The sequence below is a fragment of the Chiloscyllium plagiosum genome, unplaced genomic scaffold, assembly GCF_037043375.1.
Source record: "Chiloscyllium plagiosum isolate Xiang-an unplaced genomic scaffold, Cpla_swu_hap1 HiC_scaffold_25, whole genome shotgun sequence".
NCBI lineage: Eukaryota > Metazoa > Chordata > Chondrichthyes > Orectolobiformes > Hemiscylliidae > Chiloscyllium > Chiloscyllium plagiosum.
The window spans coordinates 48,765,472-48,785,414 of record NW_028270163.1 but is presented as its reverse complement, the minus strand read 5'-3'; the positions used below and the strand labels follow the sequence as shown (position 1 = coordinate 48,785,414).

Below are 19,943 nucleotides of genomic sequence, written 5' to 3'. Positions count from 1 at the left end.
AATACAAAACAAATTGCTGAAATGACATCTGCATCATATTGACTGCTCTTGATGCTCGATTAGCCCCATGGCATAGCATTGTTTTTACATGTTTAGTGCTCTCACTTTTAAAGACAATTGGTAAATGATTACTATTTAAGATGCAGACCCTTTTTTCAGAGAGAATAACCTAACTGTATTAAAGTCCAGGTTAAAACAGTGGGTATTTTTGAAAGAAATGCTTTGGAAATATTGCTATGTAGAACTAAGACCGAATTTAGAACTGTCCATCTAACTTACTGCTTTGGGTCATAGATGTTTTTATATTAGCATTCTTAATGCACTGCTCAAAGGCGGGGGTGACCTGTTACTAGTCAGTGCTGTACTGTATCAGTCAATATCCCTCTCAACTTGAGCTCTACGGAGCAGTGCATGTCAAAGACATTGGTGAATGCTGGAAAAGAAAAAGGTTGCATTTACATAGAATGTCCCAAAAATGTTTTATACGAAGAGTTTAGCAAATTTCAAACTGCTTTGGAAAGAGTAGCTAATATACAAAAGTAGTTAAACTATGATGATTTGGAGACAATGATGTTGTATAAAGTTAAAAATCACATAACACCAGGTTATAGTCAACAGGTTTATTTGGAGCACTGCTCCTTCATCAGGTGATTGTGGAGAATAAGATTGTAAGACATAGAACTTATAGCAAAAGGTTACAGTGTGGTGTAACTGAAATTGTATATTGAAGAAGACCGGAATTGTTTGAGTGTAAGACCCGGAGTGTAAGAGACTTAAACAATCTGGGTCTTTTTCAATATATAATTTCAGAATTAATTGTAAAAACAAGTTCACCCTGTAAGCTTATATGTGTGTGCACGTAGGAAAGACAGATTGAGTGTGCATGTGAGTGGAAAACAGCTATGTTTCTGCCCTTGGCATTTAATTGCAGAAGTGGAAAATGTGGGTTCAAGATAAGGTCACTGAAGTAAGTAGGATTGATTTTATTGTGGAAAGGAATATAGGGAAGGAACTGTCAAACAAGATTATTTAAGAGATAGTTAAGTTTCTGATATCCACGAAGTATTCCTGGCTTTCATATTTTATAAATGATAGTGAGATGTGCATAAGATAGGAGGCTGATTAATTCATCAGGTAATTGCTACTAATTTTGAAAAGCATCTGTCTGGATCTTTGTCCATTTTCTTCACAAAGTTTTAAGTGTTTCAGGTATTACTGGAGAATTGCTGGATTCTTATTTTATGTTTAAGCCATTGTAACACAATCCAGTTTCTGATTACCCATTGTGGCAATGGAAATGGACCAGAGGAGGCCATGTGTCTGATGAGTATGATGTCTCATCATGCATTCTTGGCTGAGAGCCCAGACATTCATTACTGTGTTGGAAGACCTGAGCCCCTGTTTGATTGACAGCTCTAGCTCTGATCTCTGCTGTCAGTTTTACAATTTTATTTACACAAGGCTAAGGGGTTTCAAGTGCTGGCAGTTGCTCCATTGAATTGGAAAGGAATCTGGATGATTGGCAATTTTATTGGTTTTTAGTGAAAAGACATTTTTTTAAAAGAAGTAGAAGTATTTAGTTAATGTTTTTGAAGCTTTCTTAACACATTCTATTGTTAGCATAGAGTTAGCACTGCTGCCTCACAGCCCCTTAAAACCGAGTTCAGTTGCCGCCTCAGGCGACTGACTGTGTGGAGTTTGCACGTTCTCCCCGTGTCTGCGTGGGTTTCCCCCGGGTGCTCCAGTTTCCTCCCACAGTCCAAAGATGTGCGGGTCAGGTGAATTGGCCATGCTAAATTGCCCGTAGTGTTAGGTAAGGGGTAAATGTAGGGGTATGGGTGGGTTACGCTTCGGCGGGTCGGTGTGGACTTGTTGGGCCGAAGGGCCTGTCTCCACACTGTAATGAAATCATTGCTTCAAGTTGTGTTGCAATGGAAGTTCTGTAGTCTGACATGGAGGGACTATGGCGGATGGTTGGGGAGCATAGGCCTATGTAGGGCCTGAACAAGACCCTCAGAGCTAGGAGCAGGAGCTGACTATTCAGTCCCTCGAGCCTGCTGTACCATTTGATGTAATCATGGTTGATCTCACTACAGCCTCAACTCCACTTTCCCGCCCAGTCCTCATGCCAACCCGTTACTAATTGAAAACCTCTCTATCTCCTCCTTGAATATACTCCAAGTCCCAACATTTACTGCACTCTGGGGAACTGAATTCTGCAAATTCATGAGCCTTTAGGAGAAGTAATTCCTCCTCATCTCTGTGTTAAATCTGCCAACCCTCAGCCTAAAACCATAGCCCCTCATTCCAGATTGCCCTTCAATTCTGTTCAATGTCTATTTTGTCACCTCCTCTAAATATCTTATGTATCTCAATTGGATCTCCTCTCATTCCTCTCACCTCTCAAACTACTCTGCTCAGTCTCCTCATCAGACAAGCCTTCCATTGCTGGAATGAATCTAGTGAACCTAGAGGTGTCAAGGAGATGGATGAAGGAGAATATGATGGTTTGGATGGGACACAGGAAGCCTCTGGGTGGCTGTGATAGTGTGCGAGATTAGGACTGGGGGACATTTCCTTTCCATTGTAATTGGGATAATGTTCCAAAGCACCAAACGAACCTTTTGGCTGCCTCTGATCATTTTCCAGGCCGACTAGCCTGACTGCCTCTGTCTTCTCCTCACATTCCCTCTCAGGTTGAGTGAACTGAACTAGGGATTTTCCCAAGTTCCACATCCTGCTTTGAGGATGAAAGGCGAGGCCAATGTTTCAGAATTGGATCTTTCTAGCAAAGGGTGTACAACCGAAACAATAACTGTGATTCTCTCCACAGATGCTGAAGGACTGGCAAAGTATGTCCAGCATTTTTGATTCAGATATGCCTCATCAGCAGTATTTGTACTTTAATATTTCCTCAGTTTTCTGGTGTCCCCCAGACGGATGTAAGCAGCTCCATTTTATGCCATTCAGGTGCATCTTTCTTTAAGTATGTAGCTAAGAAATACAACAGAGGGAGGACACAAAGAGACTGTGGAGAAAAATCATGCTGTTTCTTCCAATGTTTTCTATCGTGCTTCATTATCCATCACTTGTTCACCCAAAACCTTTTGTTGAATTTCACGCATGTTCCTTTAACAGGTTGATCATTAGAGTGGTTATAGCATTAATCTTCATTTTCCGATTCTTTATTACAATCACAGTATTGGGCAACTCAAACAAATCAGTGGGAATGCAGTGTCTGAAAGCCATGGAAGACTTAGTGTCCAAAGCGTTAACCACTGACTTAGCACTGGACTAATCGATTCGCTGACGTTTCACAGCCATATTTTCTTTTCGCAGAAGCCTCCAGCATCCCAATCTGCTTCAGTGCCTAGCTCAGTTTACAGAGGTGACACCTTATCTCCTTGTCATGGAGTTCTGTCAGCTGGTGAGTACAGACATGTTCTGGTCATTCGATAGCAGGGAAGACTTCACCCTAACCTCATCATCCTACTCCATCATGCAACTTGAGAGCTTATGAGAGGTTTGGCAGCAGTGGATGACTGATCTCTCAGCATCACCACATGCACTGGCTGTTTGACATGAGCCACATGGAGGTGGACCGTTACTATGGCTTCCTTCTCCAACTGTTTTAGAATCCACACGTAGACCTCCCAAACCATTGCTTATTGACAGTCAGGAACACAAGAGGGTTTGTTAAACAACAGAAACAAGAGTCACTATCACCCACCAAATCTCTCCAAATTTCAGCCACAACCTCAGGGGACCTTTTCCCTGAAGGCATCCCACTTCAGCTGATTTCATAATGCTGCATCATGTGATCAAACTGTGAACAGAAATTGTGACAATTGGAAAGTGTCCTGGACATAAGATGTCAGCATGTATTGCAGCTATTAAAAAGTCCTACTTTCCTCCAATCATTTATCTAACACACCAGTAGTTATTCTAACAACTTCTGGATCGCAGGCGCTCCTCTGGGCTGATAACCATTCTCATTTGGCTTTGTTAGTGTTCCTCTATCATGGTGTATAAGATCAAAGGTCAATGGCAAAAATCAATTTGCGCTCAAGAGAGGAAACGCTGTCATAATGTCCAGTTTTTCCTGGGCTCCATCTAGCTTAAATAAGGAGGCAATCAGCAGCCAATTGTCAGTTCATTCACTGTTAGAAAGATTTTCAGATTGGTAATGAGACCTTGCATGGTTACCTGTCTGACCCATTGCTCCAACATGGAATTAGACTTGGGTTCCATTTAATGGAAACATTACTTCTAATACTGTGCCAATCTCCAGCACAAATCTGTTGACTAAGCAGAACAGTGATTGGTCTCCAAGCCTTGGTGTCTTCAGAATGACTGGTGTTGTAGACCATAGAGATGGAAGTCAGCTCAGCAACTGGGCTGTCAACATTTTCCAAAAGGATGGTATTCCTGTTGTTCCTAGGGGGCTCCCTATATCCTGCTGCCTATCAGTCTCCCCATCCATTTCCACTATTGGAAATGGATATCTACAGGGATCCTTCAAAACGTCCCAAAAGGCTTAAAGCCAGCAAGAAACTCCGTGGAGAAGCATTGGTCTTACTTTTGGCTAAAGGAAACAAGGAAATTGATGGGTGACATGGTGGCTCAGTGGTTTGCACTGCTGCCTCACAGCGCCAGGGACCTAGTTTTGAATCCAGCCTCAGGCAGCCTGCCTGTTTGGAGTTTGCACATTCTCCCCATATCTGTGTGAGTTTCCTCCGGGTGCTCCAGTTTCCTCCCACAATCCAAAGATGTGCAGGTTAGGTGAATTGGCCATGCTAAATTGCCCGTAGTGTTCAGGGATGTGTAGGATGTGCATTAGTCAGGGGTAAATGTAAGGGAATGGGTTTGGATGGGAGACTCTTCGGAGGGTCGGTGTGGACTTGTTGCACCATTTGGACTGTTTCTACATTGTAGGGATTCTATGAAAGTGTGCAGTTAGCAGGGAGATTTATTCCTTTTCACCACCTGCTTTCAGGAGACGAAGATCACTTTAAAGGTGAGATAACCTTTCTGTTTCCTTTTCACTCTTACTGCCCTTACCCATAGTGTGCCATGGTGTAAGATGGTATTGCGTAGAAAAAGAAGGAGATGCTGATTTCACTGGGAGAACAAGAAGCTACTCTTCATACCTTACAGTGCTGTGACCTGAGAATAGTACAGTGTAAGACTTGCTACAGCTTCTCCCAGCACCTCACTTTCAATAAGCCTCAGTGAGCGAAGGTGGCCTGTAATAGTTATGTTCTTGGGGGAACTGTTGGCGAAAGTACAGTATTGCTTTAAGTCGAGAGATCAGGCAGAGCCTGAGGACTGTACAGCAAGCAGCTATCATTGCAGTTCAACAGTGTTTCCAGAGAGCACTTTTGAGGTTCAGAGAGGATAGGCAAAAATGTTAATGTCTTCTGTTTAAAGCTTCCTTACTCTGCTAAACGAGTCAGCATTTGTTTGTCAAGGGACACCTTCATTGCACTGCATTCTGACCTGCACAATCCGAACATATTGGCCTGATGAATAATCAATGCCATTACAATAATCTGGACTGAGGAAATGCTGCTAGCCTTGCTCTGTGCTTATATTTTAAGGTTCTACAGGTTTTATTTTCTGCTTTTAGTAATCTCCAGTGGAGTAAGCACACTTTAGGTTTCTGAAGAAAGAAGCTTCGCTAATATGTTGAATTTTTCCCATTTCCATTTAATTATGACACTGAATTGAACTCCCAATAAAAGAAATATCTAGCATCATCGTTTGCTGTGCCACATGAGCTTGCATTCTGACAATTGGATTTTTAAGCTAAGGTTTTTAAAACAAATACCGGGACATTTGGAATGCACGGAGCATTTTCCCATTGATCCCCCAGAGGAGAATAAAAGCTGAATTTGGTGGGAAAGCACAACAGAGTCAGAGGTTCATGTTTCGGAGTGGGACCTCTGATCAGATCAGTCCTGATCGAATCTCCCATTGTGAACACTGATGTGTCTTTTCTTCTTACAGATACTGAGCAACATGCTTTGCAATTCCAGCATTTGCAATTTGTTCTTTTAATCTGCACCAAAGGAACAGCTTCTATACAGGTCGACTGCTTCAGTACTTATTTAGCTTGTGATTAAGTATTGGCGAGAAACTAACCAGTGTGAATTGTTACAACCTATTGGGTTTGCCAGGTTGACCGTTCCTCAGTCCTTACATGCTAAATTTCTGGCCTATTGAACAGGTTGACTGCCTCCAGTAAATTTGTTTGATAGCCTGACAGCTTGCTGAATCAAAATAGTTCAATCAGGCCTTGATTACACTGAGTATCCTTCTCTCCCTCCCTTTGGCTCAACTAAATGTTGTACAGCAGAACCTGTGGAATTTCACTGTTGTCCATTCCTGACTAAATGGTGACAGGAAAACCGACACATTTGGTCTCAGTGACACTGACTGTGTCAGTGAGTGGTTAGGGCCTGGGATACAATGCCTGAACATGTGGTGGACAAGCAGGAGGCTGGGAAAACGCAGCAAGCCAGGAGATGCAAAAGTCAACGTTTCGGGTGTAACCCTTCTTCAGGACTGGTGGGTGGGTAGGACAAGCTGCAGATAATGGAGGTGGCAGGGGGGGCAGGGTGGTGAGGTGGGGATAGGTGAAAATAGGCACCGGGTACGACCTGGTTGGTCAATGGGAGGGTTGAATCTGGTTGGTGGCAGGGAGCAGTGGAAGGGAGGGGGAGGGGCTGGGAAGGGAGTCAGGAAGGGAGGTTATTTGAAATTGGAGAACTCAATGTTGACTCCTCCGGGCTGTAGGCTGCCCAGGTGGAAGATGAGGTGTTGTTCCTCCAATTTGCAGTGTGGTTCGTTGTGGCAATGGATGGCCATCCTTGGCCTCCTCCTTTCCACTGCTCCCTGTCACCAACCAGATTCATTTCTCCCATTGACCAATCAGGTCATGCCCTCTACCTGTCTTCACCTATCCCCACTTCACCACCCTGTCCCTACCACCCCCTTTATCTGCAGCACCCCCACCATACCCACCCCCAGTCCTGAAGAAATGTCGACTTCGCCACCTCCTGATGCTGCCTGACTTGCTGTGTTCTTCCAGTCTCCTGCCTGTCGACTTTGGATTACAGCATCTGCAGGGCTTTTTTTGTCTCTGAAAGTGTGGTGGAGGCAGGTTCAAATGAGACACTCAAGAGGGTAATGGATGCTTATTTGGGTAGAAGCAATGATCGGGATTATGGGGGAAAGGCAGAAGTTTGACACTGAGTCATATTGCTCTTTTGGAAAGCCAGTGCAGACACTATGGGCTGAATGGCCTCCTTTTGCACTGTAACAATTCCCTGATGGTTTAAATTGCACATGCCATGACCATTAGGATGAAGATGTCAAGCTAGATGTCCTGTGCCTCCTGGTGGTTAGATCTTGTCATTACAGATCCAAATAAAATAATATTTTTTGGTTGTGTTCAGCACAAAGACAGAAAGTGCCAAAAACTCTTAGTTAAATAGAAAGAGGAACTGAAGGCCAAATAAAATTATGCAAAAATTGATTTATAAAATGCGAGTGAAAACTGTAATTGTAATTAATTTTTTGAGTTTTCCTGAACTCAAATATGAATTGCTTTAAAGATATAAGCCTATATTTAAAGCTATACTTTTGGTGTTGGATGTTAGAAGTCTTGCTTGGCTGAAGGGATGCTAAATTGCCCATGCTACAGTCATTTCTATCCATTGTAGCTCAGATTAATCTTACATTAGGTATATTACATGCAGTTTACTTTCATTGCTTTTTGTTATAGTTTAGATATTCAGTTTATGTACAGCCCTTAACCTGCACCAAAGAATACCCAAAATATCAGCAAGATTAAAAATGTATTTATTTTATCAACTTTAAAAAATGCATTGGCATCCCAAGGTGTTTTATAGCCAGTTAAGTAATTGAATTGTGACGTGAAGAAACCCTGGTGCTGGTTATATACAGCAAGTTCCCTTCGTCAGCAATGAGGCAAAGAACCAGATTCCTTCTCTTTTCAGTGAATTGAGAAGGTAAACATTAACTTAGAAACGTCCCTCCTCTTCTCTAAATGGTGCCATGTAAACACCAACATTCATCCAAAGGTGCTTCAGCTTGAAGATTCCCACAGCAATCAACATCTCTTGACCACGTAGCACGAGATTCGAGGTTTTGGCTCCTAAATTGGGACTTGAACCCACAACCGTCTGACTGAGAATGCCACCCTCCAGGCAACACTGACATGCAGTCTATCTTCTGTAGTTACACTGGCACCACTCCCCACCTCTTCCTCCACTACATCAATGCCACCTCATGCTCCCGCGAGGAGGTTGAACAGTTCATCAGCTGCACCAACACATTCTGCCCGGACCTTAAATTCACCTGGACTATCTCTGACACCTCCCTTCCCTTCCTGGACCTCTCCATCTCCATCAACGGTGACCGACTCAACACTGACATTTTCTACAAACTCACCAACTCCCACAGCTACCTGGATTACACCTCCTCCACCCTCCCTCCTGTAAAAATACTATCCCTTATTCCCAATTCCTCTGCCTCTGCCGCATCTGCTCCCAGGAGGACCAGTTCCACCACAGTACACACCAGATGGCCTCCTTCTTTAAAGACTGCGATTTCCCCTCCCACGTGGCTGATGACGCCCTCCAGCGCACCTCGTCCACATCCCGCACCTCTGTCCTCAAACCCCACCCCTCCAACTGCAACAAGGACAGAACCATCCCCGGTCCTCCACTCCACCAACCTCCATATACATCGCATCATCCTCTGCCTTTTCTGCTGCCTACAAACAAACTCCACCACCAGAGATATATTTCCCTCCCTACCCCTATCCGCTTTCCGTAAAGACTGTTCTCTCCATGCCTCCTCGTCAGGGCCACGCCCCCTAACAGCCCACCCTCCCGAACTGGCACCTTCCGTTGCCACCGCAGGAATTGCAAACCCTGTGCCCACACCTCCTCCCTCACCTCCATCCAAGGCCCCAAAGGAGCCTTCCACATCCATCAAAGTTTTACCTGCACTTCCACACATCATTTACTGTATCTGTTGCTCCCGATGCGGTCTCCTGGATATTGGGGAGACAGGATGCCTACTCGCAGAGCGCTTCAGAGAACATCTCCGGGACAACCGGACCAATCAACCCAACCGCCCCATGGCCGAAACACTTCAACTCCCCCTCCCACTGCCGAGGACATGCACATCGTGGGCCTCCTCCATCCCCACTCCCTTACCACCCGATGCCTGGAGGAAGAACGCCTCATCTTCCGCCTTGGGACCTTCCAACCCCAGGGCATCAATGTGGATTTCACCAGTTTCCTCATTTCCACACCCCCTACTTTATCCCAGTTCCAACCTTATAGCTCAGCACCACCCTCATGACATATCCTATCTGTCCATCCTCCTTCCCACCTATCCGCTCCAGCCTCTCCTCTGACCTATCCCCATTACCCCCCATTTCCATCCATTGATTGCACTCTCAGCTACCTTCCCCCCCCAACCCACCCCACTCCCATTTATCTCTCCACCCCCGAGGCTCCCAGCCTCATTTCTGATGAAAGGCTTTTGCCCGAAATGTCCATTCTCCTGGTCCTTGGATACTGTGCTTTTCCAGCCCCACATTCTCACCTCTGGACCAAACATTCGGTCACAAGACATTCTTCAGTCATTGAAAGTAATAACTTTGCTGCAAAAATTATGCATTCTGCAGTGTGCATAATTGCAAGAGATTCATTGGAGTGTTTCTCACTCCCTTTTCGAACCAAACTCTCCCCACATTTCTTTTCACGTCCCTCTTTTGTGACTCATTGGTTAGCTCGTGCTTCTGAATCAGAGGGCTACGCATTCAATGCTTTCTAGAGTCGAAAACACCGAACACAGACTGACACAGCAGTGCAGTACTGAGGGAGTGTTGCACGCCTGGAGGTACCAGCTTTCAGGTGGGACATTAAACAGAAGGAGCATCTTGCCCTCTTGGGTTGATTCCCATGGTGATCAATTCAAAGGCGAGCTGAGATGCCCTCCTCAGCATTCCATCCAAATTCCATCCCTGAATCAAAATCACCAAACACAGCTAATCTGGTCATTCTCACCTCGCTGTTTGTGAAAGCTTACAGATTGACTGCTGCATTTCCTGTAATTGCAACTGCGACTGTCCTCCATAAGCACTCTGGAGGTCGGCTGCAAATTTGGGGGACATCCTGAGGAAGTGAAAGGCACTAGAAAAAATGCAAACCTCATCCATTTCAGGATGCCGGTCTCATGACCAGTGTGACCCTCATGTTGATTGGCACAGGTTCCTTTTGACTGGAGAATGTTGGAGCAGTGAAGTTGCCAGACGGCAGTAGGAAGAGTTATTGAATCAGGCCTCTGTCTCTACTTGCGGCTTGCATTTCCCAATATTCTTAGGAGGCGGCACATGGGTATTGACAGTTTCCTGCCTCCCTTTCTTTTCTCTACACCCTATGGGGTGCCCAAGCAGAGTGGCACATTGTGTTACCGTGTATAATTAGAGTCTTCTGATGACTGGTTGGTATGCCTGGACCTTGGGAGCATAGAGTCATAGAGATGGGAAATAGACCCTTCGGTCCAACTCATCCATGCTGACCAGTTATCCTAACCTAATCTAGTCCCATTTGCCAACCCATATTCATGTACCCATCCAGATGCCTTTCAAATGTTATTGTACCAGCCTCCAACACTTCCTCTGGCAGCTCGTTCCGTACACAAGCCACCTTCTACATGAAAAAGAGTTGCCCTTTAGATCCCTTTTAAATCTTTCCCCTTTCACCCTAAACCTATGACCTCGAGTTCTGACTCCCCCACCCCAGGGAAAAGACTTTGTCTATTTACCCTATCCATTCCCCTCATGATTTTATAAACCTCTATAAGGTCACCACTCAGCCTACGATGTTCCAGGGAAAACAGCCCCAACCTATTCAGCCTCTCCCTATAGCTCAAACCCTCCAACCCTGGCAACATCCTTGTACATGTTTTCTGAACCCTTTCAAGTTTAAAGGAAGATGCAAGAGAAGTATATGATGATTGTAAATCTTGCAGGATGTTCACACAGCCTCCCCACTGTAAACCACTTATCCCCCAATCTCAGTATTAACTGTGAAGCTTCGGGATAGCTATTAACTGTTACATAAGCTGCCGATGAAACATGAGGCATCAATGTGTTCATATTTATGATATCCACTGCTTATTTTCTACTGCTACAATACATCCAGCAAAGCAGATTATACTAAATGTGTAGATTAATATTTGCTTTTTACTGCTCTGTTTTCAAGGGTGACTTAAAGGGTTATCTGAGGACACATAATGCAGCTGATGAATTGGCCCCTGACCCTTCAACTCTACAGCGAATGGCTTGTGAGATCACATCAGGCCTACAGTATTTACACAAACATAATTACATACACAGGTAAGCCACTGTCTGTGCTCTGTAAGACTGAAAATATCCACCATCCTTCTGAAGTGTAAATTTAAATTGAATTGTAATGGCACTTTGAGAATTCATCTCTTTATTATTTAGCTCTTTAAGTTAATTTCTTGATTAAGGCTTGGGAAATTATATAGAAACCAGCAAGAATTCAGCACTGCATAGAACTTTAACCATCCAGGAGAGTAAGTTAGGATGTGTTCAGAGAGCAAATATTATGTAGATAGAATATTTTTAAAAACCTCTTCAGCATTAAGCAGCTGGTATTTCAGTCTAGCAGTTTACCTAGTCACTGTAACAGGAGCAGAGAATCAGAGTGAATAGCAGTGATGTTTTTTTGTGCTACTGTGGATACATTTCCTGGTGATATTTTCTGTTTCATTGCTGTAACATCAATAGGGATCACTCCGAGCCGAGCGCAGAGCTTCCTCAAATCTCCACTGGAAACTGAGTGCCTTTCTGAAACTCAGAACGCACAATATTATTGCGAATGGGTGGGCAAATTCGAATGATTTGAGTCATTTCAAAATGTCAAATCTCACTAACAAACTGAATATCCATCCTTTTCTGGTGCCAACATTTTAAAACTTTCTTTTGAAAACTTAGATGGATGCAAGCAAAGAAAACCCTTAGTACGGCTTTAAAAGATAGCAAGATGTATGAAGAAATAATCAAGCATGATATAAGTGACTCAGCCTAATATCATCCTGTTGAAGTGACTGATCCATGGACACATTGGAATTGATATGATAAAGACGTAGTTAAAAATCACACACACTCGGTCATAGTCCGACAGGTTTATTACCTGATGAAGGAGCAGTGCTTCGAAGGCTAGTGCTTCCAAACAAACCTGTTGAACTATAACCTGGTGTTGTGTGATTTTTAACTTTGTCCACCTTAGTCCAACACCAGCACCTTCACATCATGATAAAGGCAACAAATGCTGGAGAAACTCAGCAGGTGCAGTTGCCGAGCGAGAAACAAAGTCAGCATTTCTGATCTGATATGACCATTCTTCAGGAGTTCAGAGGAAGATCTTCAGACCAGACTTATGATAGTAACTGTGTTTCTCTCTGCTGCCAGACGTGTTGAGTTCCCGCAGCATTCTCTGAGCTTGTTTCAGATTCCCAGCATCTATATGACTTTCCTTTTATTGCTCTGATATCCCTGCACTGTACAATAAGCTGGGTTAGGAGAAGTTAATGCTGATTTGCTAATTGAATTTAGGATAAAAGTTGATGATGATTTTCAAAGGCTTATTCTCCTTTTAGTTGGAACCTAATGACTGCTTTTGTCTCCTTTTTGACAAGGTGCTTGTTCTCTATTCTTGTCTTTTTCCACTTTGTGCCTTCTGGTCACAGTAATACAGCTGGCAGTGACACCCGCTTGAGCCGGAAGCCTATTTCATCTTCCCTGCCGCCTCCCCACAGCTTCCCCTGCCCCCCAATCCCCTCCCCTCATGCTCTGGAGACCATCGCTGCTGGTCATTCCCTGCAACAACATCCTGATGCTGACAGAGTGGACCTCGTGGCTCCAGCATCAGTGATTTTGTTGCGGAGGGTGATCACTCGCGGCCAACACTGGGTCGAACCAGCTTCGCCAGTCGGACAGCCAGCTGCCCAGCTCCGCGAGTGAATCTATCAACAGCTTCTGACTGTCCTGACCTCTTTCCACCTTTGGTCTGGCGTTTGGTCAATGATGCTCAGGGATGACGCAGGAAGCAAAAGTGACTTTGCAATGGTTGTTCATCATGGATTGTTCTGACACAATGGCGTCTTTTACAGGAGTATGGAAGCAGGAATTTATTGGGAGGGGATAGAGCAGTGCGATTGTCTGCTAAAAAGCCAGACAAGAAACTTAAAACATTCTTCTGTGCCATAACTATCTGTTCTAATGTCTGTGTAGCTCATGCTCATCCCACAATGTACTACATGGAAGCCATTTACTTCCACTACTGTCATATTCCCCTGCTCCGCACCACCTAGGCTAGAGCACAGCCAAGTGACATGAGGACATATCTTGCTTCCCATTACAAACAACTTGCAGGCTTTCCCATCAACAGGACTCTCCAAGTAAAAGAAAAACTGCCTCAGCTTGAAATGTTTACAAACAAATATTCACTTGGTAGTACAGAACTTGTGCATTTCTGCAAAGACCAGAACACGTGGTCAAAGATTTTCACCTTGCATTCATCAGGACAGAATCACAAGAATGCCAAATCTTAAAGGAAGTAACAATTGATACTGCATGAGACAAAGATTCTGATTAGTTGGCAAGTGAACTCTGATAGGTGAAGACATGTTGTGGTGAATTTGAATTGAAACAAAAGATTGGCAGTTAACTATGTTCGATGCTTTGTACGTAAACACTCTACCAATCAGAGGAGACTTGCCAACCAACCAGGTCTCTTCACATACAGTATAAATTGTTCCATTTGAGATTTAGTTCTGTCCTGATGAGTGCAAGACAAAAAGCTTTGATAGCATATCTATTTACTCAATATTAAAAACAATATAAAATTACTCCCCGATATTCCTGCAGGTTTATTTTGGTCAGTTCTTGTCGTTGGAAACATCCCAGTTCAATGGTTGGCCAACCTGACCTCTGCTGCCAAGAGTGAAACCACTAAGGGTTGATATTGGGCTCCCCAGATACATGGCACAATTGCTTTAGCTCTGGATTGCTATCCATCCACTTCCTGCTGGAATTTCACCCCCTGAGTGCAGGGGCAGACCTGTTCACATAGCCCCCTAACCCGCAATAGTGCCAGCCTACATGGGAGTGATGCCATGTTGGGAGTTGGATAAACTAATATTTCATGCCTTCATGTAACAAATGGTCACCTATATAATCATATCTTGGTAAGGCCTTCAGGAATCATGGTTGGAGAGTCATAAACCACACCACAAGGAAATAGACCCTTCAGTCCAACCAGTCCATGCTGACCATAATCCAAAACTAAACTAGTCCTACCTGTTCACGCCTGGCCCATATCCCTCCATACATTTTTTACTCATGTACCTATCCAAATGTCTTTTAAATGTTGTAACTGTACCCACGTCCACCACTTGGTCTGGTAGTTCATTTCACACACAAACCACTCTCTGTGTAAAAAAAGAATTCCTCTCATGTCTTTTTCAAATCTTTCTCCTCTCACTTTAAAAATATGCCCCCCTCATTTTGAAAGCCCCACCTTAGGGCAAAGGCACTTGCTAGTCACCTTATCTATGCCCCTCATGATTTTATAAACCTCTACAAGGTCAACCCTCAACCTACCTCCTCTCCAGTGAAAAGATTCCCAGCCTCTCCTTATATCTCAAATCCTCCATTCCTGGCAACATCCTGGAACATCATTTCTGAAACCTCTCCAGCTTGATAATGTCCTTCCTATAACAGGGTGACCAGAACTGGACACACTACTCCAGAAGAGGCGATGAGGAGAATTGGGTATAATTGACTAGCCTTGAAACTGTAGCTGTTTTATCTGATATTATGCAGTATTAATTGTGGTTCTGCTTTGTTCAGTGACATGGCCCTGCGAAACTGCTTACTGTCTGCAGACCTGACTGTGAAAATAGGAGACTACGGACTTTCCCACAATAAATACAAGGTAAAGACATAAGGAGTGACTAATTGGTCATACGTTTGAACTGTGTCCCATATAATCTTTGGTCATGCTTAATAATTGCTAAATGACATTGCATATTTCCATTTGGAAAATGTCAGAAGGTTGTAAGATTATGTTTGGCTCTTGTTTCCTACTTTTTAAAACCTTATTCCCGGGATACAGCTATCACTGTCTGGACCAGCATTTATTGCCCAGCAGCCAGTTAAGAGATAACTGCATTGCTGTGGATCTGGAGTTACATGTAGGCCAGACTTAGTAAGGATATCACTTTCCTTCCCAAAAAAAATTAATGAATCAGGGTTTTTTCTTCCCCCAACAATCATTTCATGGTTATCATTAGATTCTTGATTCCAGGTTTTTACTGAATTCAAATTCAATCATCTGCCATGACAGGATTCGAACTCCAGACCCAAAACAATAACTGAGTCACTGAGTTAATAGTCTGGAGGTAATAACACCACTACAGCATTTCCTTGCCTTATGAGAGCTCCGATCTAAGAAGACATGAGCTTGTAAGGCAACACAAGGTTCGTGTGAGCAGCCAGAGCTTATCACATAGTTGGGAGCTCTGTGCAAACTGTACACTGTGCAAACTGTACACTTTGCAAACTGTTCACTATACAAACTACACTGTGCAAACTGTTCACTATACAAACTATACAGTGTGCAAACTGTACACTGTGCAAACTATTCACTATGAAAACTGCACACTGTGCAAACTGTTCACTATACAAACTGTACACTGTGCAAACTATTCACTATACAAACTATATACTGTGCAAACTGTTCACTGCAAACAGTACACTATGCAAACAGTGCAAACTGTATACAATGCAAACTGTTCACTGTGCAAATTGTACACTGTGCATATTGTACACTATGCAAACTGTACGCTGTGCAAACTTTTCACTACAAACAGTACACTGTACAAACAGTACACTGTGCAAACTGTACACTGTGCAAACTATTCACTATACAAACTGTATACTATGCAAACTGTTCACTCCAAACAGTACACTATGCAAACTGTGCACTGTACAAATTGTACACTGTGCATACTGTTCACTGCAAACAGTACACTATGCAAACTGTGCACTGTACAAATTGTACACTGTGCATACTGTTCACTGTGAAAACTGTTCACTATACAAATTGTACATTGTGCAAACTGTACACTGTGCAAACTGTTCACTGCAAACAGTACACTGTGCAAACTGTTCACTGCAAACAGTACACTATGCAAACTGTGCACTGTACAAATTGTACACTGTGCATACTGTTCACTGTGAAAACTGTTCACTATACAAATTGTACATTGTGCAAACTGTACACTGTGCAAACTGTTCACTGCAAACAGTACACTGTGCAAACTGTTCACTGCAAACAGTACACTATGCAAACTGTGCACTGTACAAATTGTACACTGTGCATACTGTATACTGTGAAAACTGTTCACTATACAAATTGTACATTGTGCAAACTGTACACTGTACAAACTGTTCACTGCAAACAGTACACTGTACAAACTGTACACTGTGCAAACTATTCACTGTACAAACTGTATACTATGCAAACTGTTCACTGCAAACAGTACACTATGCAAACTGTGCACTGTACAAATTGTACACTGTGCATACTGAACACTGTGCAAACTGTTCACTGCAAACAGTACACTGTGCAAACTGTACACTGTACAAACTGTATGTGCAAACTGTTCACTGTACAAACTGTATATTATGCAAACTGTTCACTGCAAACAGTACACTATGCAAACTGTGCACTGTACAAACTGTACACTGTGCATACTGTACACTGTGCAAACTGTTCACTGCAAACAGTACACTATGCAAACTGTGCACTGTACAAACTGTACACTGTGCAAACTGTTCATGATACAAACTGTACACTGTGCAAACTGTTCACTATACAAACTGTACGCTGTGCAAAATGTACACTGTGTAAACTGTATACTATGCAAACTGTTCACTGTACAGACTGTACACTGCAAACTTCACACAGTGCAAACTGTATGCTGTGCAAAATGTTCACTGCAAACAGTACACTGTGCAAACTTTACACTGTGCAAACTGTGCACTGTATAAACTGTACACTGCAAACTGTGCACTGCAAACAGTACACAGTGCAAACTGTGCACAGTATAAACTGTACACTATGCACACTGTATACTGAGCAAACTGTTCACTATACAAATTGTCCACTGTGTAAACTGTACACTTTGCAAACTGTTCACTATACAAACTGTACACTGTACAACTGTTCACTGTGCAAACTGTACACAATGGAAACAGTACAATGTGCAAACTATATACAATGCAAACTGTTCACTGTGCAAACAGTACATTGTGCAAACTGTACACTGTGCAAACTATTCACTACACAAACTGTACACTGTGCAAACTGTTCGCTATACAAACTACACTGTGCAAACTGTATACCATACAAACTGTACACTGTGCAAACTGTATACCATACAAACTGTACACTGTGCAAACTGTACACTGCGCAAACTATTCACTATATAAACTGCATACTGTGCAAACTATTCACTATACAAACTGTAAACTGTGCAAACTGTACAATGTATAAACTGTACACATTGCAAACTGTTCACTATACAACCTGTACACTGTGCAAACTGTACACTACGCAAACTATTCACTATACAAACTGTACACTGTGCATACTGTACACTGCGCAAACTATTCACTATACAAACTACACTGTGCAAACTGTACACTGTATAAACTGTACTCTGCTCAAACTGTACACTGTGCAAACTATTCACTATACAAACTGGACACTTTACAAACTGTACACTGTATAAACTGTACACTGTGCATACCGTACACTGTGCAAACTATTCACTATACAAACTGGACACTGTGCAAACTGTTCACTATACAAATTGTACACCATGCAAACTATTCACTACACAAACTGGACACTGTGCAAACTGTTCACTATACAAACTGTTGTGCAAACTGTATACAATGCAAACTGTTCACTGTGCAAACTGTACACTGTGCAAACTGTTCACTGCAGACTGTACACTGTACACTGTACACTGTATAAATTGTACACTGTGCAAACTGTACATTGCAAATGAAACACTATACAAAACTGTACACTGTGCAAACTGTGCTCTGTATAAACTGTACACTGTGCATGCTGTACACTGTGCAAACTGTACACTGTATAAACTGTACACTGAGCAAACTGTACATTGTGCAAACTATTCACTACACAAACTGTGCCCTGTGCAAACTGTACATTGTGCAAACTATTCACGATACAAACTGTACACTGTATAAACTGTATACTGTGTATACAGTACCCTGTGAAACTGTACACTGTATAGACTGTACACTGTGCAAAGTGCACACTGTGCATACTGTACACTTTGCAAACTGTACACTGTATAAACTGTATACTGTATAAACTGGACACTGTGCAAGCTATTCACTATACAAACTGTACACTGTGCAAACTGTTCACATACAAACTACACTGTGTAAAGTGTACACTGTGCAAACTGTATACTATGCAAACTGTACACTGTGCAAACTGTACACTGCAAACTGTATACTGTGCAAACAGTATACTGTGCATAATGTTCACTATACAAACTGTACGCTGTGCAAACTATTCACTATACAAACTGTATACTGTGCAAACTGTTCACTATACAAACTGTACACTGTGCCAATTGTACACTGCGCAAACTACTCACTATACAAACTACACTTTGCAAACTGTACACTTTATAAACTATACTCTGTGCAAACTGTACACTGTGCAAACTGTTTACTATACAAACTGAACACTGTGCAAACTACACTGTATAAACTGTACACTGTGCATACTGTACACTGTGCAAACTGTTCACTATACAAACTGGACACTGTGCAAACTGTTCACTATACAAACTGGACACTGTGCATACTATTCACTATACAAACTGGACACTGTGCAAACTGTTCACTATACAAACTGGACACTGTGCAAACTGTTCACTATACAAACTGTACACTGTGCAAACTGTTCACTATACAAACTGTACACTGTGCATACTATTCACTATACAAACTGGACACTGTGCAAACTGTTCACTATACAAACTGTACACTGTGCATACTATTCACTATACAAACTGTACACTGTGCAAACTGTTCACTATACAAACTGTACACTGTGCATACTATTCACTATACAAACTGGACACTGTGCAAACTGTTCACTATACAAACTGTACACTGTGCAAACTGTTCACTATACAAACTGTACACTGTGCATACTATTCACTATACAAACTGTACACTGTGCATACTATTCACTATACAAACTGGACACTGTGCAAACTGTTCACTATACAAATTGTACACTGTGCAAACTGTTCACTATACAAACTGGACACTGTGCAAACTGTTCACTATACAAACTGTACACTGTGCAAACTGTTCACTATACAAACTGGACACTGTGCAAACTGTTCACTATACCAACTGTACACTGTGCAAACTGTTCACTATACAAACTGGACACTGTGCAAACTGTTCACTATACAAATTGTACACCATGCAAACTATTCACTACACAAACTGTTCACTGTGCAAACTGTACACTGTGCAAGCTGTTCACTGCAGACTGTACACTGTATAAATTGTACACTGTGCAAACTGTACAATGCAAATGATTCACTAAACAAAACTGCACACTGTGCAAACTGTGCTCTGTATAAACTGTACACTGTGCATGCTGTACACTGTGCAAACTGTACACTGTATAAACTGTACTCTGTGCAAACTGTATATTGTGCAAACTATTCACTACACA

The 19,943-nt window shown here is 42.6% G+C and overlaps 1 protein-coding gene across 4 annotated transcripts in view; it reads left to right on the top strand.

The window, feature by feature from the left end:
* The window catches only part of lmtkb (lemur tail kinase 1 b), a 540,811-nt gene that overhangs the window by 480,556 nt on the left and 40,312 nt on the right, over positions 1 to 19,943 (top strand). For all 4 annotated transcript variants that reach the window (XM_043714969.2, XM_043714970.2, XM_043714971.2 and 1 more), the window contains 3 exons: positions 3,340 to 3,427; positions 11,310 to 11,443; positions 14,987 to 15,071. In XM_043714969.2, coding sequence (XP_043570904.2) covers positions 3,340 to 3,427; positions 11,310 to 11,443; positions 14,987 to 15,071 — 307 coding nt within the window. The remainder of the gene's footprint in view (positions 1 to 3,339; positions 3,428 to 11,309; positions 11,444 to 14,986; positions 15,072 to 19,943) is intronic.